The 27,275-nt window shown below is 43.4% G+C and overlaps 1 protein-coding gene across 2 annotated transcripts in view; it reads right to left on the reverse strand.

Annotated features, from left to right (window-relative positions):
* Positions 1-27,275, reverse strand: part of LOC139412798 (spectrin beta chain, non-erythrocytic 1-like) — a 128,447-nt gene that overhangs the window by 25,801 nt on the left and 75,371 nt on the right. For both annotated transcript variants that reach the window (XM_071159530.1, XM_071159523.1), the window contains 16 exons: positions 27,141-27,253; positions 24,016-24,203; positions 22,909-23,026; positions 22,192-22,350; positions 17,619-17,921; positions 17,295-17,448; positions 15,720-16,590; positions 14,710-14,847; positions 13,844-14,600; positions 11,047-11,249; positions 10,784-10,874; positions 10,544-10,690; positions 3,952-4,215; positions 2,818-3,042; positions 2,119-2,208; positions 1,689-1,973 (listed from right to left, as the gene is read on the reverse strand). In XM_071159530.1, the coding sequence (XP_071015631.1) occupies positions 1,689-1,973; positions 2,119-2,208; positions 2,818-3,042; positions 3,952-4,215; positions 10,544-10,690; positions 10,784-10,874; positions 11,047-11,249; positions 13,844-14,600; positions 14,710-14,847; positions 15,720-16,590; positions 17,295-17,448; positions 17,619-17,921; positions 22,192-22,350; positions 22,909-23,026; positions 24,016-24,203; positions 27,141-27,253 (4,106 nt within the window). The remainder of the gene's footprint in view (positions 1-1,688; positions 1,974-2,118; positions 2,209-2,817; positions 3,043-3,951; positions 4,216-10,543; positions 10,691-10,783; positions 10,875-11,046; positions 11,250-13,843; positions 14,601-14,709; positions 14,848-15,719; positions 16,591-17,294; positions 17,449-17,618; positions 17,922-22,191; positions 22,351-22,908; positions 23,027-24,015; positions 24,204-27,140; positions 27,254-27,275) is intronic.

Here is a 27,275-nt window from a genome sequence, read left to right on the forward strand (position 1 = left end):
AACAACAGACTTTCAGCATGCTTATAGAGAAGGGCACTCAACATGCACTGCACTGACAAATGACTGTTGATTGGTTGAAAGAAATTGATAAGAAGATTGTGGGAGCTGTACTGTTAGATTTCAGTGCAGCCTTTGAAAATCCATAGTACTTAAGTTTTCAACAGTTTATGGTCAATAATATCAACCAGAGCTATCTAATATAACGCAAAGGGTTTTCTTTCATGGAAGTGTCTCTAATGTAAAACATGTAAAGTGTGGTGTACCACAGGGCAGCTCTCTAGACCCTCTATTCTATTTTTACCAATGACCTGCCACTGGCATTAAACAAAGCATGTGTCCATGTATGCTGATGATTCAACCATATACGCACCAGCAACCACAGCTAATGAAGTCACTGAAACCCTTAACAAAGAGTTGCAGTCTGTTTTGGAATGGGTGGCCAGATGGTCCTGAACATCTAAAACTAAGAGCATTGTATTTGGTCCAAATCATTCCTTAAGTGCTTGACCTCAGCTGAATCTGGTAATGAATTATGTGGATGTTGAACAAGTTGAGGAGACTACATTACTTGGTGTTACCTTAGATTGTAATCTGTCATGGTGAAAACATATTGATTCAATGGTTGTAAAGATGGAGAGGTCTAGTCGTAAGAAAGAGATGCTCTGCTTTATTTTACACCACACTCCAAAAAGCAAGTTCTGCAGGCTCTAGTTTTGTCTAATCTTGATTATTGTCCAGTTGTGTGGTCCAATGCTGCAAGAAAATACCTAGTTAAGCTGCAGCGGACCCAGCACAGAGCGGCACGTTTTGCTCTTGATTGTAATCAGAGGGCTGATATAAATACTATGCTGCCAGTCTCTCTTGGCTAAGAGTTGAGAGACTGTTTCTTATAAAATTAAGAAGTGATGCAGTCAATGTGTTGAAAACCCCAAATTGTTTGCATAGTCAACTTACACACAGCTCTGACACACACCTATCCCACCAGGGGTCTTTTCATAGTCCCCAAATCCAGAACAAATACAAGAAAACATACAGTATTATATAGAGCCCTTATTGCATGGAACTTCCTTCCATCTCATAATGCTCAAATAAAAATCTAACCTGGTTTCAAAAAACAGATAAAGCAACACCTCGTGGCACAACGCCTCTCCCCTATTTGTCCTAGATTGTTTGTATGCATTGATATGTAAACTACATGTGACTTTTTTTAAATGTATGTAGTTCTGTCCTTGAGCTGTTCTTGTCTAATGATGTTCTGTATTATGTCATTCTGTATTATGTTTCATGTTTTGTGTGGACCCCAGGAAGAGTAGCTGCTGCTTTTGCAACAGCTAATGGGGATCCTAATAAAATACCAAATGCCTATATTACATTACTCATCTCATATGCATCTTGACTATGCCGCTCGGTCATCGCTCATCCATATATTTATATGTACATATTCTTATTCTATCCCTTTAGATTTGTGTGTATTAGGTAGTTGTGGAATTGTTAGATAGTGCAGTAATATTTAACAAGTTGTCAGAACTAGAAGCACAAGCATTTCGCTATACTCGCATTAACATCTGCTAACCATGTGTATGTGACCAATAACATTTGATCACCATCATCCTACCTCACATTTATTCTGGATTGCTCATAAAAAAAAAACATTTTTTTTTAGCTCTCTGCCCCACTGCACCCCTCACCTTAGCTTTCTCCTCTGACATCATGTAGAGCTCCTGCTCGCTCATCCAGGCCTCGGCTTCAGCAGCATCAAAGTAGTACTGTTGGGCCATGTGGGCCTCCTCCAGGCGTCCATGGCGTTTGCCCGTCTCCTCCAGAATCTGGGCCCACAGGCGCCGCAGGTCGGCCAGCCGCTGGTGGATCTCCTCGCCGCTGAGGCTGTCGTCATCATCCTTGAGGACCTGCAGGCTCCGCTCAAAGATGTCATCACAACGGGGCTGGTGGCCCTGGATCTCCTTCTGCAGGGTCTGGTGGGGAAGAGGTCGAAGGGCAGCAGGTCAGAATGAAGTCAGAAATAGATCTGTCACCCTGACATTACTGTAAATGCTAAGAGCTATATTCTATAGATAGAAATACTGTTCAAGGTTCAAACGGATGGAGTTAGTTTCTTACCTGGTTTTTCTTGATGAGTAACTGGACTGTTTGCAGGTTGTTTCCGTGGTCTGTTGATATTGCAAGTGGCATTCGCTCTTCAACCCAGAGCTAAGAGGAAAACACAGATATAGATATGAATAATTTTGGAAGATTGACACTGATGTAGCAAAAGCAATGGAAACATCTAAACTTAACCACAACTAACAACTTGATGTAAGTGAACTACTTAGACAAAGCGGTTTTTGTTCTGACTGACGCAAGCATTTTAAATCCAGTTGATGGCATACACAGATGCAGACACTTCAGTTCAGAGACCCAACCCAGTCCTTTCAAAACACATGGCCTGCTGCTGCTTGTCTGCCTGAAAGGAGTCAATACAGTCATCACATGAACAAAGAGACCACCACAGCTATGAAAGCATGCACCTGCTGCTACTCAGTGCACCCCCCCCCCCCCAACAAAAAACAAACATTTTAACTCTTAAATCCCTTCAGACAAGGTGCTGTTCAGCTTCTGATGCTGTTCCACACTGCCATAGGGCACGGATTTCACACAAGCACATAGTATACTGTAGCTTACAGACATTTGCATAAAAATACAAGTAACACTTGCACAAGCAGGCATACATAATCTCTTTCTCTGAAACACACATGCGCACACCCACCCACACAGACAGACACACACGCACACACGGCTACGCTAGACTAATGTACTTACGATCTCATCCTCCATGTCTCTGTTGAACTGGTGGATCTCGCGGGAGGCCATGAGGTTTCCCTTCCTCTTCCGTAGAGGGTCCAGCAGCTGCTGGAACTTCTTCTCCACGATGCGGCGCTGGCCGTCCACCTCGTCCGTATCCTTCCCCTCCTGGCTGAGGACCTGGGCCTGGCTCTGCAGCTCCTCCACCTCCTTCTGACGCACCTCCACCTGGCTCTCCAGCATCTAGGGACACCACACCAGGAGGAGAGGAAGAGGGGTGGACGGGAATAAGAGAGGAAAGGAAAGAGACGGGATTACAGCAGGCTCTCTATCTCCCTCTCTGGTCTCCTGAGAGCATGCGATCCAGAGCTCTTCTCATTTTTGCTCTTGGAGTTTCCCCTCTCTCACGCTTGTTTGCTCTCCCTCTTCCAGATGGAACAAACTGTGGCAATGCTCTCCCTCTCTCACAATGCGCACATTTTGGATCTGGGTTACACAAAGGATACTATGGGTGCACAACCTTTCATTTCACTGTCACTCATATACAAATCATCATGCTCCACTGACGTTCTAATTATAAGCATACTGTTTCGCTACATCACTCAGCTTTACTCCCTCTCCGTCTGTCCTTCTCTCTATCTCTGGCTCTCTTACACGGTGCTGGCTCATCCACACATCAAGGCGAGGGAGAGATTACGTAATGGGACGGGGGGGGGGGGACGGGGGGGGGGGGGGGTAGTGTGTGTATGTGCGTAACATGGGCTGTTACATAACGTGGTTAGTCTGCTCATTACTGCTCCACACGCTAGTATGAAGGAACCATCTGCATAATAAGCTGTGTTCCAACACTTCATGTGTGTGCTGTTTAGCTTACTCCCCCCCCCCTTACACAGTTAAAGTAAAAGTGAAAACAAAATCAGGCTTAACACTTAGCTCATCGTTTGGCTATATCGTTTGTCTATGCAAGTGAATTCATCCTGAGGTAAATTACTGATAGTGGCTTTAACCTAGTATGAAACCATGAGCTAAAATGAGAGAAATTGGTATTTTACCGGTCCATGCATGTGTCAAAGGAGTCAGGAAAATAAGTATCATGGTCACATAACGTAACTGAGGGAGACCTACAACAACTCAAACTCCAGTAGTCAGTACCTGTTGTTTCTTGAGCAGGATGTTGACACTGGTCAGATCTTTGCCGTAGTCGTCTGATTGGATCTGTCCATCCACTCCTACCAGCCACTTGTCTAGGTCGGCACAGCTCTGGGTGAACAGCTCGGCCTTGTTGGCATCAAACAGACACTTGGCCTTGGTCTGGGTGGTGGACTCCAGGTCATCCCACATCTTATGGAGCGCTGCCAGCTTTTCCTTTACCATGGACTCGGTCTCCGGCTTCTCAGCCATCAGCTGCATTCCATCCTGGGATTGGGTAGGAGAAAGTCACGTTAGAACATTATGGAGATAAATCGAGCTCCACTAATGCCATTCAGGAAGGAAGACAATGGGAAATTGGTGATTCAGTCAAATCGGACGTGAGCAAATGTGACACTGCTCACGATCATTCTCGGCAACAAGCCGTCAATCCTGAACTTTTAAACTACAAGTTCTAGTCTGCAGAGCTGCTGCACTGGTTCTGCTGACAGCTTGTTTTGAAATGAATTCCACTGAAAGCAAATAGCATTTTTTCTATCGCTTTGGTAGCATTTTCACATGGTGAAATGTCAGTTTGTACAAAACTCAAAATAGATCATCAAAAAGGTTGTTTTTTCAAAAACTAAAAGGACATTTTCAATTGACTAAGTGCAACACAAAAAAATCCAAAATCACACTAACTTTTTCACCCAAACTAATTAGTGTTTGATCTAGAAATACCTTCCATATAAAGTAATTGACTTTAACAATGCAATGCTCACAATACTTTTCATAGGATTCTCTTATTTGTTTATATACATCTGACCATCACTTAATCCAACTAGGGGCGGCAGGGTAGCCTTGTGGTTAGAGCGTTGGACTAGTAACCGGAAGGTTGCAAGTTCAAATCCCTGAGCTGACAAGGTACAAATCTGTCGTTCTGCCCCTGAACAGGCAGTTAACCCACTGTTCCTAGGCCGTCATTGAAAATAAGAATTTGTTCTTAACTGACTTGCCTAGTTAAATAAAGGTTAAAAAAAAAAAAAAAAAAAAAAAAAAAAACTACGCTTAATCACTGAACCGTTTGGTAAACCTATAGATTTTAAACTGGTTTGTCTACTATATATAGATTGAGAACTACATAAATAAATTGTTGCTTGTAAAGTATAAAAATCTAAATGACTTGTATGATACATGACAAACATACATAATGATTACTCGTTATTGCTAATTGATTTCACATAGTGGTAACCACAATTGGTGCCCATATAAAAAGGGGCTGTGTGATAATTTCTTTCAACATGGAGCAGGATTTACAGCAAGTGAGAGGAAGAAATCAAAGAGCTCGTGGACAAGAGGCCTGTCAGAGAGGTCGTCATGGGCCCCATCAAAGAGGTCGTCATGGGCCCCATCAAAGAGGTCGTCATGGGCCCCATCAAAGAGGTGGGCATGGGACCCATCAAAAAGGTCAAAGAGGTGGGCATGGGACCCATCAAAGAGGTTAAAGAGGTGGGCATGGGACCCATCAAAAAGGTCAAAGAGGTGGGCATGGGCCCCATCAAAGAGGTGGGCATGAGCCCCATCAAAGAGGTGGGCATGGGACCTATCAAAGAGGTGGGCATGGGACCCATCAAAAAGGTCAAAGAGGTGGGCATGGGACCCATCAAAGAGGTTAAAGAGGTGGGCATGGGCCCCATCAAAGAGGTGGACATTGGAGAGAGAGGGAGGTAGACGGCAGGGAACTGTTGTGTCTAATGAAGTCCAGACATTTTTGTTGACCATGCGGTAAACAGAGGCCTTAACGTGGCAGAGGATGACACATTAGTTCACCCCAATCTGAAAAGATCAACTGTGAATTCAATCAGATAGATAGCAATAAAAACTGTACCACAGAGGCACAGAATTCGTCAGAGGAAAAACAATTAAATGGAGGAACAAATTATTTTTTATTTTCAACATAGAAATGCTACCAAAAATAATTTAGTTAAACAGGAACTAAGTATTTTAAGCATAGGTTTTAATTTCAGTCTAATCCATCTCAACTAACCAAAGTTATGTGTAAAGGATTTTATTTCTAATAAGTCAAATGAACAGCTGACTCATGTGAAGGCCAAATTACAGAGGAACTTCTTGATGCAATTAAAGCCTTCAAGTCCGGGAAAACTCCAGGGCTGGATGGTATACCAGTCAAAGAACACAAAACCTTTGAGGTACTCAGAGGACCGTTATTGGCATGTTTTAACCACTCCTATGAAAATGGTAGATTATCAGATACTGAACAAGGTGGTCTGATTTGACTTTTACTGAAACAGGACCCAGGTGGTAAAGATACAGTACATACAAAAATGTCATCCCCCTTCAGTGTTCCAGCAAAATGCATAGAATTAAAAAAGGTATTGTCGGATATTATCAATCCTAATCAGACAGAGATAATATATCGTCCATGTAGAAAACCTAATGTAAGACAAGTACTGGAAACAATAGAACACTGAAAAATCTGCGAAACCAGGCCTGGTATTCATAGCAGACTTTGAAAAGGCTTTTGATAAAGTAGACTGGAATTTATATATAATTGCCTGGAATATTTCAATTTTGGAGAATCTCTAATACAATGGGTTAAAGTTATGTATAGTAACCCTAGGTGTAAAATAGTAAATAATGGCTACTTCTAAGAAAGTACTAAACTGTCAAGAGCAGTAAAACAAGGTTGTCCACTATCGGCATATCTATTTATTATGGCCATCGAAATGTTAGTTATTAAAATCAGATCCAACAATAATATCAAGGGGCTAGAAATCCAGGGCTTAAAAACAAAGATGTCATTGTAAGATGATGAATCATGTTATTTTAAATCCAAAATTTGGATCCCTCCACAGCCTCAGAGGATCAAGATAATTTTTCTAACCTCTCTGGATTACAACGTAATTATGATAAGTGTACTATATTACGTATTGGATCACAAAAAAATACAACTATTCGTGTAGTTTAACAATAAAATGGTCTGACAGTGAAGTGGATATACTCTGTCTTCATATCCCGAAATAAAGAAATTCTCTCCCCACAATACATTTTAATAAAACGTTAACAAAAATAGGGACAATTTTGCTAAGATGGAAAGGAAAATACCCGTCTATTTATGGGGGGCGAAAATCACCCTGATTAGTCATATCCCAGTTCACCCATTTGCTTATGGTCTTGCCGAGCAACTTTAAATTATCAGAGCATATTATTTTTTGGAATGGCAAGCCAGACAATTAAATGGGCCTATTTATATAATGAATATGAATTCGGAGGGCAGAAATTAGTACATATTAAAGCATTAGACGTCACTAAAGGCTTCAGTCATCCAAAAGTTATAATTAAATCCGAACTGGTTCTCTAGCAGATTAGTAAAAACATCTTACCATGTTCAAGAAAGGCCCTTTTCCCTTTATTCAGCTTACCAAAATATCAGTCATTTTTAAAACAGGCCATAGAAAGGGGGTTGCAATGTCAGTGTAATCCACCAGAAAAGACAGAAAAAATATTATAACAAATATCATGGTTAAACTCAAATTAACTAATTGATTAAAAAATAAATATTTGGAGATAAAAAAATTAACTCAATCCTTTGTAATTGATATCATAAATAGAACTGGTGGAGTTGTCACGTGCAGCTAACAAAAATATATGGAAACGTCTGCACCATTCAAAATTACAACCAACTAATTACAGCATTACCGCAAAAATTGAGGAGGCAAGTGGAAGGGGGAGAAAGTAAGGAACTTGTCATTCTGCCCTGCATTAAAGACCAAAATTGGTTAAAGAAAATTGTGATAAATAAAGAAGTATACCAGTTTCATTGAAGGACTCAAAACTTGACAGCTGTGACAGATTGAAAAATAGTTGGGCAGAGATTTTCAATGTAATGATTCCATGGCACATGGTTTATGAACTGATACACAAAACAACGCTGGATACAAAACTTTGTTTTTTAATATAAAATGTTTTAAATTATTGCAGTCAATAGAATGTTAAATATATATAGTGGATACAACCATCCCGTTTTTGCTGCGAAGAGACAGAATCATTCAATCATTTGTTTTGGTACTGTCCATAAGTAGCTTGTTTTTGGTCACAGGTTCAGGAATGGTTGAAGAATTGCAACATTTACCTGGAGCTAACTCTGCAAATAGCACTGCTCTGGGATTTAAAAAGTCATACTCAAATCGATCATTAATATAACTAACCAAACATTTTTATTTAAATGTATAATCTGTAGAAACTTTGAGAATAGAAAGGGTTCATAAATCTTGTGAAACACCACAGCAGTTGAAAAATATATGGCAAATAGAAAACCGGATGGTGTTCAGAGATAGATGGGATAATAGTTTAATATATATTTACAAAACATATGGGGGATTGTAAATGATGCAAACAATTACATTGATGGAAGCCACAATCTATCTGCAATATTAAAGCTGATCTAACTCCTAAAAAATGATTATACAAAAAAAATGTACATTTAAAATAATTTCAATCATGAGAACATTTCGCCAAGAACACCGGTAAGTTTGCAGGATATGCACTATTCTTTACCATTTCATTTACAGTAAATTGCATATCGTAATGCATGTCAATTCACAAAATATTCTTACAGTATTATCCATTGACAGTATACTCTGTTCTAACCTCAGAATTGACAGAAGCCCCCATGGTGTGGCCGTGCACGGACAGACCAGTAGGAGTGGGCCGTGGTGGAGATGTAGAGGACCAGGAATGACATACGGCTGTACGAAAAATAAAGCAGGCCATTGAGGAGAAAGATGACCCCCCCCCCCCTTTGCCAATGTGGCATCAATCAGCCTACAAACAATTGCCCGCCTTTTGAAGAGGCACCAGGTATCTATGAAACACATTTACCTGGTGCCTTTTGAGAGAAACAACGACCACGTGAAACAACTGCGGGCCGAGTGTTTAGGTACAGCACTATATACTGTATTACTGTTACTATTTGATGCAAATGCTCCTTCACAATATCATTTGGAACTAATGTAAAAATATCTAACCAAATTATATTTTTAGGATGGTGCTTTATGTTGCTGTGAACCATCACAAGTATATCTTTGTTGATGAAGCGGGCTTCAACTTGGCATCGTGGGCGGAACCTCATAAGCCAATAGGGGGCCGTCGAAGTGCAAGGACAACGTGGGGGAAACATCTCCATGTGCACAGCTATCTCTGAAGACGGTGTGGTAGGATGTAGGCCATTACTTGGATCCTCATTGTGTTTCTCAATGAAATTGAGCAGGCTTGTTAAGGTGAAGGGGTCACCTATATCATTGCGTAGAACAATGCTAGGTTTCACTATGCAGACGTGGTTCAGTCATGGTATGGGCCCATCCCTGATTCGTGACCCTATATCTGCCCCCATACTCTCCTTTCCTCAACCCTATTGAGGATTTGAAGGTGTACGAACGCCATCCCCATAAGCGTGCCACCCGCCTTCTGGACATGGATGAGGCATGTGACGACAAGCTCTGATTCGCCATGCCAAAAGGTTGTCCCACGGTGCATGATGAACAGAGGACATTCACTGTGGCTTGATGCAAATGAATACGTACTTAACATGGTTTCATTTTTCATTTCATTAGACAGTAAACCTATATTGCAATTACATCTGAAAAATAAAATGTATTTTTTTCGTGAATGATTAGACATTGGATAGAGATGGAAATAGATTTTCTGTACATTTTGTTAGGTAATGTAAGTGTATTGCCTAATGTGAAAACGAATCTACTGTAATTTACAGTACTGTAGCATATTACCTTCAGCACTTCTAAGGGTGATTTGAAACACATATCTTGCATTGTTTGCTATTGGATTAACTGGTAAAAAATACTAAATTGAAAATCATTTTGTGTGTTTGGGTATTAAACCAATGTTCTCATTACATTTCACAATAAACGTATAGTTTTAAGCAATGGTTGTGTGGTGAGAGATGTTTACAATCTAAATGAATGCACAATGACAGGTTTTGAATGAAAGACGGGCCACATTACCAGTTTTGGAGTTTTGTACTAAGAGTTGTGAAAATGTACCACATACTTGTGAAATAGTACCAGAGCGATAAAAATAAGCTGTATTATAAACTGGGTGGTTCGAGCCCTGAATGCTGATTGGCTGAAAGCGGTGGTATACGCGACCGTATACCACGGGAATGACAAAAAAGTATTTTTATTGTTCTAATTACATTTTTAACCAGTTTATAATAGCAATAAGGCACCTCGGGGGTTTGTGGCCAATATCCAAGAACAGCCCTCAGCCATGGTATATTGGCCATATAGCACACACCCCTCAGGCCTTATTGCTTAAATAGCCCATGTGGTTGTCATGACTTGATCGCTCTGCATTCAGGACTAAATTATCCAAAGGAGAGAGCTGTTCTTATCAGACTGGAGGGAAGTGTGGAGTATAAGCATCAACAATAAGTTATGAGCTAAAAAAAAAGAACTACTTCACACACAGGGAGAGAGCTTTAGGGACACGCACACTCAGAAAACAACACAAATCTCAAGGGAGGGGACATGTGCAACGAAATTGTCAAAGAGAAGATATACATCATTAAGTCACTGACCTTCTCGATCTTGTCCAGCCACTCCTTGTTTGACTGCAGCTCGGCCATGAACGCCTGGTGTTTGAGCCATTTGCTGTGGAGGTTTCTGGCTTCGTCGTACGACATGTCCTGAGCTGTGAGCATCTTCTCATTGATCCACAGGGAGAGCTGCACACACCAAAGAGCCAATTAGTGAGATACACTCAGAGAGAGAGAGTAAGTGAGGGGTATGTTATATGGGTGTGATAGGGGGCAGCTCACCTCTTGGCAGTCCTGGAGGAACTTCTGCAGGTCTCTGTTATCCTTCAGCTTACAGAGAAGCTCACTGGCCATCATGCGGTTCTTCTTATGTCTTCACACACACACACACCACACACACGTTAAAACATATCTTCAGCACAGAGAGAGGTAAGAGTTCAGAAACAGCCGTTTAAAAAAATGTATAGGTAATGATGGCTACCAATCAGTTCTCCACATACACAATAAATCAAATTGTATAGAGCTTTTAACAAAGTATTCAATACCTCTCATCGATAGAGTCCACTTTCTCCTGGATGCGGTCAGCGTTGACATTTCCATCGCTGACCAGCCTGCGTCCGGTGTCCACCACAGCTTTGATCTTCTCCTCGTTGGCGTCCATGGTGGTCATGAAGTCCTCCTGCTTCTTAATGGCTCCCTCCGCCCCCTCCAGAGTCCTGGGCATCTCTGTATGGGCCAGCACATACTCCTGAGAAAGAGAGGAGGGAGGCAGTTAAAGAGGGAATGAGCAAGGAGGCGGACAGTAGCGGCATCAGTGAGCGTGCCATTCGACTCTTCATCAAGAACATACAGGTGACTCCCATGTACTGTCGCCTACCGTAGCACAGTAACAGCGGATATGGTGTTTCTCTCAGAAATCTTTCCAGAGGACTGAGCCAACAGAGGTGTGTGTGTATGCATTGGATTGGCTGGGATGTGAGTGGTAGTGCTGAACAGCGCAGTCAGTGTGGTCCAGCTGAAGCCCCAGACAGTGATCTGACTAATAGAGCAGTCTGCCTCTTAGCATCGCTCTAATAATGAGGGGTTCAACCCGTCGGCTAGACCACAAAGGAATGCGCACACACACACACTGATAATTGCGCACACACACGCATACTTTCTTTAACAATGTGTGTAGGCCATTATTTAACTATAATGTTAACATTAACAGTATGATGCAGTCCTTGCAATGGAGTTGCAGTACCGAGAGCTTGCTTTGTACACTGTGCCATCGCATTTATTCAAAACGTTCAGGTTATTTTGCTCACTGCCATTTGTCTGAAACATAAATGGGCAGAAGTGTAGTGCTTTCCCTGACAACAAAAACAAATCTTGATCGACCGAGAGTCTTCTGTTCTTTCGACCAATCGATTGGTTGAAATTTTAAAACGTGTATTTTTCCATATAGACACGTCCTATGTGTTTCAATCAAATCAACTATGTACTGAGCTTGTCTGATGATTTAAACAAACCGTTTGATTAAATAATTAAGATGAATGACTATAGGGAGTCTGACTGCAATTCATTTGAGTGTGCCGGGCTCAGACTTGCTGCGCTGTGTACATTTTTTTAAAGTGAGTGACTAACTAGCACCGGTTGTCTCCCTCTCCTCCCTCCTGCAGCGACCACCACAGAACATCAACAGTGTTTAGTGTTGTCTCCCTCTCCTCCCTCCTGCAGCGAATACCACAGAACATCAGTGTTTATCACGCTGTCCGTGTTGCTGAAGCTGCAACATAATTACAGCCATTTCTGATTGAAAAGTTCTGTTACTGAAATTTGTTAGGGAAATAACATTCCCTATTCCCTCAAACCTTTCTCTTTACGTGATGCATGAATGCATTGCACGCATGTGACCAATAGGGCCTGACCTATAGCATATCATAATCACATTGGTTATAACAAACTCCAAACACATGACAGCAAAATGGATGCAGATGACGTGACAAATAAACTGGAAATGGAGGAATGGTTGGTTGCTCAGGAGGTAAAGGGGAAGCTAGATGTGAGGAATAAATGTGACTAGTTGTGGAAAATACTGGAGATCAAGAAAAATAAAGTAAGGAGCAGGTACTGCGTCCATATTATGTACCAAACAGGTTCGGTTAGATTACAATATCTTTTTTCTGACTGTTTGGAACAACGTAAACACTAAATGATAAGCGTGCCAGAGTCTGTTGTAAAGTTTATTTTTGGGAAAGCCTTTATTACAGCAAAGACTAAAAACAGTCGCATGCATTATTGACTGCAATTGCTGACATGGAACGGTTTATTAATTGTTAGCGCTAACTATTCAAGCGTCGCTTTGTCATTTTATTTGAAAACAAATTCTTGATTACATTTCAAATCGTATGCTGTGTGCTGACATGAATGAACGTTTGATTGAAACATTAGCCTATATAAGTATTGAAATATAGACCTAAGTAAGTTACGGTATAAAGACTAAACAGGACGCGTTCTAAGACCTACAGCTCGATGGCGGTTATACAAGCCTGCTGTGCTAAGCCTACTAATGATGATATTACTTATTACAATGAGGATCATAATAATAGTAATAAGAAGGAGATAAAGAAAAGAGGGTTATTATTATAAATATTATTTTTCTAATACCAGAGAGGCTGTTCTAAAGAAAAAAACATGTGTAAAGCCTTTCATTACAGCATAGCAAAGATGAAAAACAGCCGAATTTGTATCTGACATGTTGTGGTTGCAGGAGGCTTTAACAAACACTCAAACTGGTAACAAACAGGATCTGTCTCATTTCTGTAGATACAGTATATGGATGATTTATAAAGCCAGGCACATTTTTATCTCCTCACTTTTCTTAGACAATTAAGGCAAGGGCTGTTTTCTCATCTCCTAACTCCACTTCTGCCTCATTGTTCTCAACACCAATACACCGGTTATCTTTGCTATTATGCAAATAGCAACATAGTTTGGAAAAGGCACCAATTCAACGTCACACTGATGTTTTAGACCGGCGGACAGCGACTGCTATCCAACGCGGGAGAAAGCAAATAAAAATGGGATTATTTTTATTAGTGTTTCACCATTGTTCTTATATAATATAACCATATACAATTTCAGTAGCACATCTTAGAATGATGGACTGTGCCATCCCCACGGCCTCTCAATAGATTCGCCCACTCAGACAGGCGCAAATCAGACCATTGTCTGGTACACCATTAATTATTTAAAAAATGTTTGCTACTGCTCGACTAAAGAAATCTCGGTCAAGCAACAGCCTATCTACCAGTCGACTAAATGGTGTCAGCCCAATAGAAGTGTGCAATGTGATGTTACCTGGTTGTTGAGGAAGGCCTCAGCCTGCTTGGTGTCCCTGAGGAACAGCTGGTGGGCATGGGACTGGGACAGTAGGTTCTGACGGTTCTCCCACATCTTGTGCAGCTCGTTCCAGCCCGTGTCGAGGGCCTGCAGCCTCTGCCTCAGGAACATGTACTGGGCGTCCGTCTGGCCCTGGGTCACCATCTCACCCATGTCCCTCATCTTCTGGTAGTCCTCCTCGTAGTTGCGGATCTCGTTCTTGATGCCCTCGTGCTGCGCCAGAAGCTTCTCGGCCTCAGTCAGTGTGTTGGGCATGTCTTCTGAAGCGATGGCCGTCTGGGTCTTGGACAGCCATGATTGGAAGTCATCCAGCTCCCGGAAGAACTGCTGCAGCTTGCTGGCCTCGCCAAGAGACTCCTCGCGATTCTTCAAGGTGCCCTTCATCTCATCCCACACCCCTGTGATCTCCCCCAGACGACCCATGATGCCCTGGGCCTGGTCAGGGTGCTCAGTCGCCAGGCACTCCCCCTCCTTCCCCAGTTCTCCCAGCTTGTCCTCGATGGCAGCCAGGTCACGCTCCATGCCGGTGAGTTTGCGCTGTAGGGCCATGACCCCGGCAAGATCGTTGCCCAGCTCCTGGGTGGACTCGATAACCTTGGTCTTCTCACGGATCCACGACTTGGTTTCATTGCACTCCAGGTGGTAGTTCTGCACGCCCAGAGCTGAGTTGAGGGAGTCTTTCTTCAGGTCAACTAGGTCACGGAACTGGCTCCATCTAGAGTGACGTAGAAATACACAGTCAGGGGAGAATACATTTCCACTAGAGGTTTTTAACTGAGGTTAAATGTAGTTGGTGTTGAGATTGATGTAGGATGTTACTCGACCTGGTGTTGAGTTTGTCCTGTTGGGCTTTGATCTCCTTCTCACTGGGGTGACCGTTGTGGATGAGTTGCCTAGCAATCTGGTTCACCACAGCAACGCGGGATGCTTGGTTGTTCATCTCTGGCTCCAGACTCTCAAACCTGCGGGGGAAGAGGGTGAGGAGGATAGAGAGGGGGAGGAGGAAGAGGGAGGGGGAGGAGGAAGAGAGGGTTGGAGGCGGAGGAGGTGGTAGAGAGGGGATAGAGGGGGAAGAGGTAGAGATGGACAAAGAATGGGAGAGGAGGAGGTAGAGAGAGGGAGAAGGGGTAGAGGGGTGTAGAATAGGGGGCGGAGGAGAAATAAGCAGATGGAAACAACGTGATTTTAATGTTAATTCTGTTAATATGCTTTGTTTCCAGCTAAACTGTAATGCCATGTTCCAGCTGTCAGTATATAGAAGCAAAGCCAATGAAACAGGAGTCTGGGAATGGTTCCATGCGGTGGACAGTGAGTAAACAGTGTGGAGGGGGAGACATCATTTCAGACCAGAGACACACGGAGTAAACAAGCCATTGAACTACTGTCCAAAACACTAAGCTAACTGAGGACACAGCCTGTTTCTTCTCAGTGTGGGAAGACTTTAGAATGATTTGGCTTTAAAACATTGTAGGCTCTGTTGCTAAGTGGGAAGTGAATTACAGGATTCTAGTTTCCACACCTTGCACTAGCGGCCCACCCTAGCTGGCATAAAAAGTATTTGTTTCACACATCCCTTCCAATGTGCTACATTCCAATGTCCAGCCAAACCGCCGGGAGCACATACATTTAATTCTAGCTCTGACAGACATACAAAGATATTGCAAACATGGGAAATATTCTGAATTTCATTGGCACAGGGGTTTCACTGTGGGAGTTCTATGTCTCAAGTCTGCCTCAAGAGAAAGGGTTGTCTTGAAATGACAACCGATCTCCAAATTGATCAACTGACATAATGCATCTGAACTCGATAAGCATGGTTAGGCTGGATGTCTACCTGTGCTGAACCACTTCCAGATCTTCCAGTTTCTCTGGTATCTCCATACTGTTGAGCCACTGCTCCTTCTCATCGATCCACACCTCACAGGCGGCCGCCTCGTTGAACATCTTATAGAGGGCCAGGGCATCCTGCAGGGCCTGTTTCCTCAGCCGGGTCAGCTCAGCTACCTCCTTGTAGCGCTCTTCAATGCCTGCCAGGCGCCCCTGCACCTCCTCTGAGCCAGTTTGCTCCTTGGGTAGGGTTTTGGACTGCTCGTGCAGGGCGTCGATGACTGGTCGGTAGCTGGTGATCTCCTCGGCCACGTCCTTGTGCTTCTTGACCAGGGCCTGGGTGGAGAACTCGTCGTGGCCAACGTCAGCACTGGACACGATGCGGAGAACATCCAGCATCCAGGCGTCGATGTCATCGGCGTCAGCCTGGAACTGGTGCAGGTTGCAGGCCTCCTCCAGCCGGGTCTTCCTGACTGCAGACAGCCCCTCCAGGGCCGCCCACTGCGCCTGGATGTCTTGGATGCGTTTGCGGATCTTGTCGGCTCCGAAGTGGTCGGCGGCCACCAGCTCCTCTCCCTGTTTGATGGTCTGCTGCAAGTGGCCAGCGCGACCGCTCATCTCGTCCTCGAAGGCGCGATGCTGGCTCAGCAGGCGCACGGCCCCAGTCAGGTCCTTGCCACAGTCCTCCGAGGACAGGATCTGTTCCTTCTCCCGGATCCAGCCCTCCTCCTCGGCCATCTCCCAGAAGAACTTCCAGAGGCGGCGGGACTCCTCCAGGCGGGCGCAGCGATCGGCGGCCAGCTGGCTCAGCTCTGCGTAGCAGAACTCCATGTGGGCCATGCGGTCTCGGATCACCTGGGGGTCACAGGGCTTGTAACCTAAAAGGGGGAACAGGAACACGTCACACTCAAAACACCTCTATCATTTAAACTGAAAATACAAGCTTATATAACTGACAAAGAACAAGGACTTATTTTTCTGACAGGTGGCAGCATTGTCTTGGATTCTACAAGGTGTAGACAGCCTCCCACAGGGATGCTAGTCCATGTTGACGCCAATGCGTCCCATAGTTGTGTCAAGTTGGCTGGATGTCCTTTGGGTGGTGGACCATTCTTGATACACACAGGAAACTTGTGTGGAAAACCCAGCAGCGTTGCGGTCCTTGGCACACTCAAACCGTTGCGCCCGGCACCTACTACCGTACCCTGTTCAAAGGCACTTAAATCAAACCCTTAAATATTCACCCTCTGAATGGCACAGAAACACATTCCATGTCTCAATTGTCTCAAGGCTTAAAGATCCTTCTTTCACCTGTCTCCTCACCTTCATCTACACTGATTGAAGTGGATTTAACAAGTGACAATAAGGGATCATAACATTCACCTAGTCAGTCTGTCATGGAAAGAGCAGGTGTTCATAATGTTTTGTACACATACAGTGTATACCCTTAAGGATACAATTCATCCATAATCTCTCCTGCTTTTACACTCCATCCAAATATAGCCTACAGATATCACCCACAGAGAGAGCAAAAATAAATCACCTACCACACAAAACTGACTAATCCCAGCACGTGACTCACCCTCTGCGTCGATGGCGAACTTCTGAGCGTTGTTGTTGACGGCTTTGACGCGGTTGGCTTGGATGGCGATATCAGCCTCCACCAGAGCATGCTTCTGCAGCAGGTCCTCCACTCCCAGCAGGTGTTTCCCATAGTCCTGGGACAGCAGCAGCATCTGAAGATACAGGGCACAGCAACAGGGTCAGGAAGATCACAGGTCACTGGGGTCAATAGTGGGCAATGTAACTAGTTGCTCGTACATCACAAAATGTGACTGTTCTTATCGCACCATCCAACCACATTGTCCCCAATCTATCCCTCAATCATCACCACCATCTTCCTCACCTTCATCTCGTCCATCCAGTCCATGATGTGGAGCATCTCTTGAAATACCCTCTGCAGGCCCAGGTTCATCTCCAGCCGGATGCGCCGGGCCTTCAGCAGCTCCAGCAGGTACTCCCACAGACGCAGCACATTGTCCTTCCTCGCAGTCACGCGCTTGATGTCGTGGTAGTTCTCCGCCTCCAGCTCCTTGGCCACAGAGAGCACAGCCTGCACACGCTCCTCGTAGGCGCCGATGTCCGTCTCAATGGCCTCGTGCTTTTTGGTGGCAGCCTCCACTGCCTGCAGGTCGAAGCCAAAGTTGTCCTAACGGAGGGAGGGAGCAAGGGAAAGAAAGGAGTGAGGTGATATGGGATTGTATCTAACTGTATAGAACTACCAGGGAGATATTACATAGGTCTGTATAGAACTACTGTACCAGTGAGATATTAAAATGGGTCTGTAGAGAACTACCAGGGAGATATTAAATGGTCCTGAAGAGAACTACTGTACCAGGGAGATATTAAATGGGTCTGTAGTGTCATGACGTTGCCCTCTTTGGGTACAAAAGAGCCTCCCCCTTGCCTCCAACTAGGCTGCTGTGGTCAGAGAGAGGTCGTAAATTCCTGAGGTGAAGACCGTGCCTCATGGCCACACAGTATAAGAGACGGAGTGAATTTTGATAGAGAACAAAGGAATTTCTTCCACCTCAAAGAACTTGAGGTCCGAACAAATTTCATGTTCCGGAGAAGGTATAAAAGATCGGTGAAGAATCCAGCTACGAACTGGTCTGTTTGTTACAACTTGGGGAAGCTCATGGGAGACGGTGTGGCCACATTACCGTAACACTGTTTATATAAAAGCCTCAGATATGAGGTTTACATCTAATTGTTGTAAAATATGAATGAGTGAGGATGATACTGTTTGTATAATTGTGTAATGTGATTTTGGACTGTTTAATGAAGAAAACTTCAATTCCCTTTTGAGTTGAACTAAATCAGAGGACCGCCCCTGAGCCCAGTTAGGGTCAGACATCCTGGGACAGCCCCTTTTCTGCAATTCCGAATAAAACCCAACTTTGAGAAATTCTCAGTCAGACCATGTTTCTCTCAATCACGGGAGACCATTGCTGAATCTTTTAACCATACCACGTGGTTAAACTCTTAGACTATCGATACTGACAGAATAAGAACAAGTCTTTGATATTAATTTTCTGCAGCTAGGAATTCAGTATCATTGAACGCGAAGAACCGCCGAAACATCCATTCTACAACATGAATGAATATCACTCTGAACTATCCACTATAACCACGACACCGAGACAGAGAGAGAGAGAGACGGACAATTCTACAAATGAAACAAACTTTTCAACAGCGATCAAGACGACACACTGAGCAATAATACATTTTAAAAAATATATATACGCTCACTCATTCGGAAACAATTGCAATCAATATATCTACAGTGCCTTGCGAAAGTATTCGGCCCCCTTGAACTTTGCGACCTTTTGCCACATTTCAGGCTTCAAACATAAAGATATAAAACTGTATTTTTTTGTGAAGAATCAACAACAAGTGGGACACAATCATGAAGTGGAACGACATTTATTGGATATTTCAAACTTTTTTAACAAATCAAAAATTGAAAAATTGGGCGTGCAAAATTATTCAGCCCCCTTAAGTTAATACTTTGTAGCGCCACCCTTTGCTGCGATTACAGCTGTAAGTCGCTTGGGGTATGTCTATCAGTTTTGCACATCGAGAGACTGACATTTTTTCCCATTCCTCCTTGCAAAACAGCTCGAGCTCAGTGAGGTTGGATGGAGAGCATTTGTGAAGAGCAGTTTTCAGTTCTTTCCACAGATTCTCGATTGGATTCAGGTCTGGACTTTGACTTGGCAATTCTAACACCTGGATATGTTTATTTTTGAACCATTCCATTGTAGATTTTGCTTTATGTTTTGGATCATTGTCTTGTTGGAAGACAAATCTCCGTCCCAGTCTCAGGTCTTTTGCAGACTCCATCAGGTTTTCTTCCAGAATGGTCCTGTATTTGGCTCCATCCATCTTCCCATCAATTTTAACCATCTTCCCTGTCCCTGCTGAAGAAAAGCAGGCCCAAACCATGATGCTGCCACCACCATGTTTGACAGTGGGGATGGTGTGTTCAGTGTGATGAGCTGTGTTGCTTTTACGCCAAACATAACGTTTTGCATTGTTGCCAAAAAGTTCAATTTTGGTTTCATCTGACCAGAGCACCTTCTTCCACATGTTTGGTGTGTCTCCCAGGTGGCTTGTGGCAAACTTTAAACAACACTTTTTATGGATATCTTTAAGAAATGGCTTTCTTCTTGCCACTCTTCCATAAAGGCCAGATTTGTGCAATATACGACTGATTGTTGTCCTATGGACAGAGTCTCCCACCTCAGCTGTAGATCTCTGCAGTTCATCCAGAGTGATCATGGGCCTCTTGGCTGCATCTCTGATCAGTCTTCTCCTTGTATGAGCTGAAAGTTTAGAGGGACGGCCAGGTCTTGGTAGATTTGCAGTGTTCTGATACTCCTTCCATTTCAATATTATCGCTTGCACAGTGCTCCTTGGGATGTTTAAAGCTTGGGAAATCTTTTTGTATCCAAATCCGGCTTTAAACTTCTTCACACCAGTATCTCGGACCTGCCTGGTGTGTTCCTTGTTCTTCATGATGCTCTCTGCGCTTTTAACGGACCTCTGAGACTATCACAGTGCAGGTGCATTTATACGGAGACTTGATTACACACAGGTGGATTGTATTTATCATCATTAGTCATTTAGGTCAACATGGGATCATTCAGAGATCCTCACTGAACTTCTGGAGAGAGTTTGCTGCACTGAAAGTAAAGGGGCTGAATAATTTTGCACGCCCAATTTTTCAGTTTTTGATTTGTTAAAAAAAGTTTGAAATATCCAATAAATGTCGTTCCACTTCATGATTGTGTCCCACTTGTTGTTGATTCTTCACAAAAAAATACAGTTATATATCTTTATGTTTGAAGCCTGAAATGTGACAAAAGGTCGCAAAGTTCAAGGGGGCCGAATACTTTCGCAAGGCACTGTAGATATATATATTATATTGATTGCAATTGTTTCCGAATGAGTGAGCGTTCATGTGTAAAGGATTAGCATTTCAATTGTTAATTATTAACTCTGTAGTGACTTCTCAGCTGACCCCCACTCCCCATTTTGTTCACCGAGCCGCGATGCCGGTTTAGCCCACTAGGGCACATTCCCTTATCATTTTTTGTAACCATATTGACTGTTTGTTTATGCATTTCTGTGAATTACTTATATCATTTATTTATTATTAACTAAGACAATTGATGTATGGATGAATCATAGTGAAGACTGGGTTCGTGCAGATAACCAACAATTCCAACAAACGTTTGGAATGAGACTAACGTGAGGTAAAATAATTCATTAATCAGAAGACTATTGATCAGATATGAAAATATCTGAAAGGTTATATTGGGAAATTATAACTTTGCAATCTGAATATTTTCCTTGGTGCCTCGACTTGCTAGTTAATTACAGTTACATGATTAATCAGTCTAATCACGTAATACTAATTACAGAGAATCTTTGATAAAAACTGAAAGTCTTCATTTAATGATAGTAAAGACACGACAATAGAGAACTACTGTACCAGGGAGATATTAAATGGGTCTGTATAAAACTACCAGGGAGATATTAAATGGGTCTGAAGAGAACTACTGTACCGGGGAGATATTAAATGAGTCTGTATAAAACTACCGGGGAGAAATTAAATGGGTCTGAAGAGAACTACTGTACCTGGGAGATATTAAATGGGTCTGTATAAAACTACCAGGGAGATATTAAATGGGTCTGAAGAGAACTACTGTACCTGGGAGATATTAAATGGGTCTATCTAAAACTACAGTGGAGAAATTAAATGGGTCTGAAGAGAACTACCGGGGAGAAATTAAATGGGTCTGAAGAGAACTACTGTACCAGGGAGATATTAAATGGGTCTGTATAAAACTACCGGGGAGAAATTAAATGGGTCTGAAGAGAACTACTGTACCAGGGAGATATTAAATGGGTCTGAAGAGAACTACTGTACCGGGGAGATATTAAATGGGTCTGTATAAAACTACCGTGGATAAATTAAATGGGTCTGAAGAGAACTACTGTACCAGGGAGATATTAAATGGGTCTGTATAAAACTACCGGGGAGAAATTAAATGGGTCTGAAGAGAACTACTGTACCAGGGAGATATTAAATGGGTCTGTATAAAACTACCGTGGATAAATTAAATGGGTCTGAAGAGAACTACTGTACCTGGGAGATATTAAATGGGTCTGAAGAGAACTACTGTACCTGGGAGATATTAAATGGGTCTGTATAAAACTACCAGGGAGATATTAAATGGGTGAACATCATGAGGATGAGACAGGGGAGTAAATTACTTCATTGTCCATGACCAGAGTGGATGATGGCTATGAACCAAAACAGTTCAGGTAGATAATGTACAGTAGGAGTAGTGTCATTGTTAGTGTGTACCACCAGTGTGTGTGTGTGTGTATCAATGAGTGTGTGTTACCTGCGAGACGAGGCGTTGGTTTTCACTCAGCCAGGTCTCTCTCATGGCGGCCTTGCGGTCGAAGCGGCGGGCCAGCTGCTCCAGTTTCTCCTGACGAATCAGCTCCGTCCTCAGCGCCAGCTCCCTCTCATGCTCAGACTTCTCCAGCCTCTCCCAGGCCTGACAGGAGAGACACACACGTTCAAGTAACGGTCATACAGGTTCACCGTACAGAACTCTATGGACCTAATACATCTACTGTACTCAGGGCTGCCCCCCCCATTAGGCAAGATTAGGCGGCCGATTAGGCGGTATTTTGACAAGTGGCTGCCTCCCTCCGGCACCCCTGATCGGCTACTACACCGCCCGCGGCACCCTAGCCACCAGGGAATAATGTTGCTGCAGTTCCCGCCAACATCCCATTCCCGCTCCTCCCAAAGTTCACTCCCACTATCCTTGGTAGCTATGGTGATGTAAGCTAAACCCACCTAGCAACTGTACAATCCCCCAAAGCAAAGTAAATCTTCCTGTCATTAACTATACTAAACTCACAGAAACCACCATGTCTATCCATTAAATCTACTTGAACCCTCTGTCGATCAGCTTACCGCCCTTAAACTGTCTGTCAATCACTGTAATCAATTCTAACCTAATCGAGGACACAAGGATTTCTGAGTGTTTGTTTTAGCCAGGCTGTTGAGATAAGCCTGTTCTTTATTAAGGAGCACTAGGTCTCACCTTGTTGATGTCTGAGATGAGTTTGCCGTCCCGTGGCATGTAGACCTTCTGATTGTTGGCCCTCATCTTACTTTGAATGGTGAAGAGGAGAACCTCCAGGTTGCCCTTCTCTGTGAACCTGACAGAAACAAAGAGAATAACATAATTGTATTGTTGTGTAAACCTGACGGGGAGATTAGCCCAATTCCACTCTAATGGCTGGTGGCGTTTGCCTTGACCCATGCAACTCCAGCTATCAACAAAAATATGTGCATTATTTTCCTGCCAGTAGGCCACAGAATAATATATATTTTGTCAGCAGTAGGGGTGACATTGTTGCCTCTGTAGAAATGGTGCCAAAGTCAATTTCAACAGGCTGAAACATCTGTCTGAAAAAGCTTTGCTTTTAGCCACCTCAGAATGAAAAACTGGAATTCAGAAAAAAGCTTTGAGGAATGCCAAGGCTAAGAGCAGGTTAGTGAATTTCATCATGAATTTTGTTTCGGAGGCAGCTCTGCAGTGGTCACTAGCTGGCACAGCCACAAGTCATAAAATCTGATTATAAACCTAAAACTAACCTTAACTGCCAACCCTGATGCTTAATCCTAACCTTAAATGGAAGATCAAAAAGCTTTTTGTTTTAATGAATTTTTACAATCTGGCCAATTTTAACTTTGCAACTTTCTCATCTAGCAGAAATCACTCAGTGCTGATTCCAAGACAAGATTCAAGACAAACAACCTGCAGGCCAAGACGAAGCTTGAATAAAAAAATAGTGATACTAGCAAGAGGAGTGTGTGGGTTTGTCTTTTCTTTGAAGTTACTTCTCAGAACCAAGAGGCATTAGTTCACACGGTGACCAGCTATGAATCTGATATTACTTGTCTACACATATAAAATCCCTGAATGTTTCCATTATGTCCATGGTGAGTCTATTCTGGGAACAGATACTGTAATATTAGAGTAAATTCCAAGTCAAGCTGATGGTGTGAAGTGTGTGGGAAACTTGGGAGGTAGGTGGAGGACATAGTGGAAGACAATATTTGAACTCTGATGTGTTTGGGCATGTGCATTTAAGTGTGTGTGTGTGTGTGTGTGTGTGTGTGTGTGTGTGTGTCTCTCTCTCACTTGGGGGGCTTTTCCACAGTACGGTAGGTGTTGAAGGCCTGAAGCTGTTGCTGCACCCCCACTAAGGAGTTGGCAAACTTGCGGTTGTTGAGGATGATGATGGTCTGTTCAATCCATTCCAGGAGGTCAGAGGCCAGACTCTCATATTTCTGAATCATGTTATCGGTCTCAATGGCATTGTCCAGTACCTGGGAGATGAAGTAGGTGAATCAGTAGAAGTGTACATGCATTGTATACTGATTACAGCTACTGTGGGAAATATGCTTCGAGGCAGGCATTCCCCAACTTCACATTTACAAATAGTACATTTATACACTGCTCAAAAAAATAAAGGGAACACTTAAACACAATGTAACTCCAAGTCAATCACACTTCTATGAAATCAAACTGTCCACTTAGGAAACAACAATGATTGACAATAAATTTCACATGCTGTTGTGCAAATGGAATAGACAACAGGTGGAAATTGTAGGCAATTAGCAAGACATTCCCAATAAAGGAGTGGTTCTGCAGGTGGTAACCACAGACCACTTCTCAGTTCCTATGCTTCCTGGCTGATGTTAAGGTCACTTTTGAATGCTGGCGGTGCTTTCACTCTAGTGGTAGCATGAGACGGAGTCTACAACCCACACAAGTGGCTCAGGTAGTGCAGCTCATCCAGGATGGCACATCAATGCGAGCTGTGGCAAGAAGGTTTGCTGTGTCTGTCAGCGTAGTGTCCAGAGCATGGAGACGCTACCAGGAGACAGGCCAGTACACCAGGAGACGTGGAGGCCAACAACCCAGCAGCAGGACCGCTACCTCTGCCTTTGTGCAAGGAGGAGCACTGCCAAAGCCCTGCAAAATGACCTCCAGCAGGCCACAAATGTGCATGTGTCTGCTCAAACGGTCAGAAACAGACTCCATGAGGGTGGTATGAAGGCCCGACGTCCACAGGTGGGGGTTGTGCTTACAGCCCAACACCGTACAGGACGTTTGGCATTTGCCAGAGAACACCAAGATTGGCAAATTCGCCACTGGCGCCCTGTGCTCTTCACAGATGAAAGCAGATTCACACTGAGCACGTGACAGAGTCTGGATACGCCATGGAGAACGTTCTGCTGCCTGCAACATCCTCCAGCATGACCGGTTTGGCGGTGGGTCAGTCATGGTGTGGGGTGGCATTTCTTTGGGGGGGCCGCACAGCCCTCCATGTGCTCGCCAGAGGTAGCCTGACTGCCATTATGTAGCGAGATGAGATCATCAGACCCCTTGTGAGACCATATGCTGGAGTGTGTCAGCAGTTCCTGCAAGAGGAAGGCATTGATGCTATGGACTGGCCCGCCCGTTCCCCAGACCTGAATCCAATTGAGCACATCTGGGACATCATGTCTCGCTCCATCCACCAACGCCACGTTGCACCACAGACTGTCCAGGAGTTGGCGGATGCTTTAGTCCAGGTCTGGGAGGAGATCCCTCAGGAGACCATCCGCCACCTCATCAGGAGCATGCCCAGGCGTTGTAGGGAGGTCATACAGGCACGTGGAGGCCACACACACTACTGAGCCTCTTAAGGACATTACATCATTTGATTTCCAGTGATAATTTGTGTGATTTTTTTGTCAGCACATTCAACTAAGTAAAGAAAAAAGTATTTAATAAGAATATTTCATTCATTCAGATCTAGGATGTTTTATTCTAGTGTTCCCTTTATTTTTTGAGCAGTGTATTTTCCAACGGGGCTATACATTTGGGTGAAGTTTTTTTTTTCTTCTTCGCCTGAGTATCCTCGTTTCACTGCCAAAAATACAATGAAACCATCTAGTGTTCAGCAAAATAACAACAATGTCAAATACAGGTAGCCTAGTCAAATAATTAACATCCAATCACATTTACCGTTACTCTCTCGCAGGAATTCCACTAACCGTATGTAGCCAAACGTAGCTTGGTTAAAGCAAGGCCCCTGAACTCGTGTATTTTCTGCACTATGCAATGATATGGGCAGCGACCATGTAACGCTTTTACAACATATAGAATTGCGCTGGTTATCAAGGGGCAAAGTATTAACACGTTTTTTTTACATTGAGACGAGCTTAAAGTTCTTCACTGACCATAACTTTCACTTGTCTTCATGCAAGCGGTCAGACGAGTTTCTCTCACGACTGGCCTGTCTGGGTGATGTTCTCACCTGAATGATCTGAATCTAGGATTACAAGGAGTCTCCACAACTATACTCAATGTGCGGGACAAAATATTAGCTATGATTAAGAAGTTGGAGCTCTTTTCTGTCTGCATTAACAAGAACATAGGTTTTTCCATCAATATATGATTGTATGGACAATTTCAAATGTGATATAGCGACACACCCGAGTGAGTTGGGTGCGTACTTTCCCAAAACGGATGACACAAAACTGGATTCATAATCCCTTTCATGCCCTACCTCCAGTTCACTTACCAATATCTGAGCAAGTGAGCCTCAACGAAATTGCAACAAACAGTTCTGTGAAACCTGAATTTAATCAGAAGCCACAGCCAGATTTCTGGATTTGGCTGCGCTCAGTTTCTTGCCTTGGCAAATCACGCTGTTAAGACACTGATGCCCTTTGCAACCACGTACCTATGTGAGAGTGGATTCTCGGCCCTCACTAGCATGAAACTAATATACAGGCACAGACTGTGTGGAAAACGGTTTAAGACAATATAACCCAACATTGCAGAGTAATGTGCATCCTTTCAAGCACACCCTTCTCATTAACCTGTGGTGAGTTATTCACAAATAAAGTTATATGTAAGATGGCTAAATAAAAGAGCAAACATACTGATTATTATTTGTGCGCTGGTCCTTTAAGAGCTCTTTGTCACTTCCCACAAGCCGGGTTCTGACAAAATCACTCATTCTTATGTGTAATAACTGTATTGTATAGTGTGTAGCAGGCTTACAATGGTGGCAAAAAACTACGTTTGAGAGTGTGCTGACCCTGGTGCTAGAGGGGTACGCAGCTGGAAGTTGAATATTTGAAGGTACGGGACTATAAAAGTTTGGGAACCACTGATCTAAGGGAATGAGTGTACTTGGAGAAGTACGGGATATGAGACTTTGTACTCTTGGTATTCAGATTGGGGACATATGAACTCTGACCCCTCACCTTCCCAATACGTTTTCCCTCCACCTTCAGAGCCTTCATTTTGGAGAAGTAGTGGTAGTAGGTCACAACATAGGTGATGACGGACTTTTCATCCGGGTGGTCCACGCTGATATCTGTACACACACACACACACAC

This window comes from Oncorhynchus clarkii, chromosome 1 (assembly GCF_045791955.1).
Source record: "Oncorhynchus clarkii lewisi isolate Uvic-CL-2024 chromosome 1, UVic_Ocla_1.0, whole genome shotgun sequence".
Classification (NCBI taxonomy): Eukaryota; Metazoa; Chordata; class Actinopteri; order Salmoniformes; family Salmonidae; genus Oncorhynchus; species Oncorhynchus clarkii.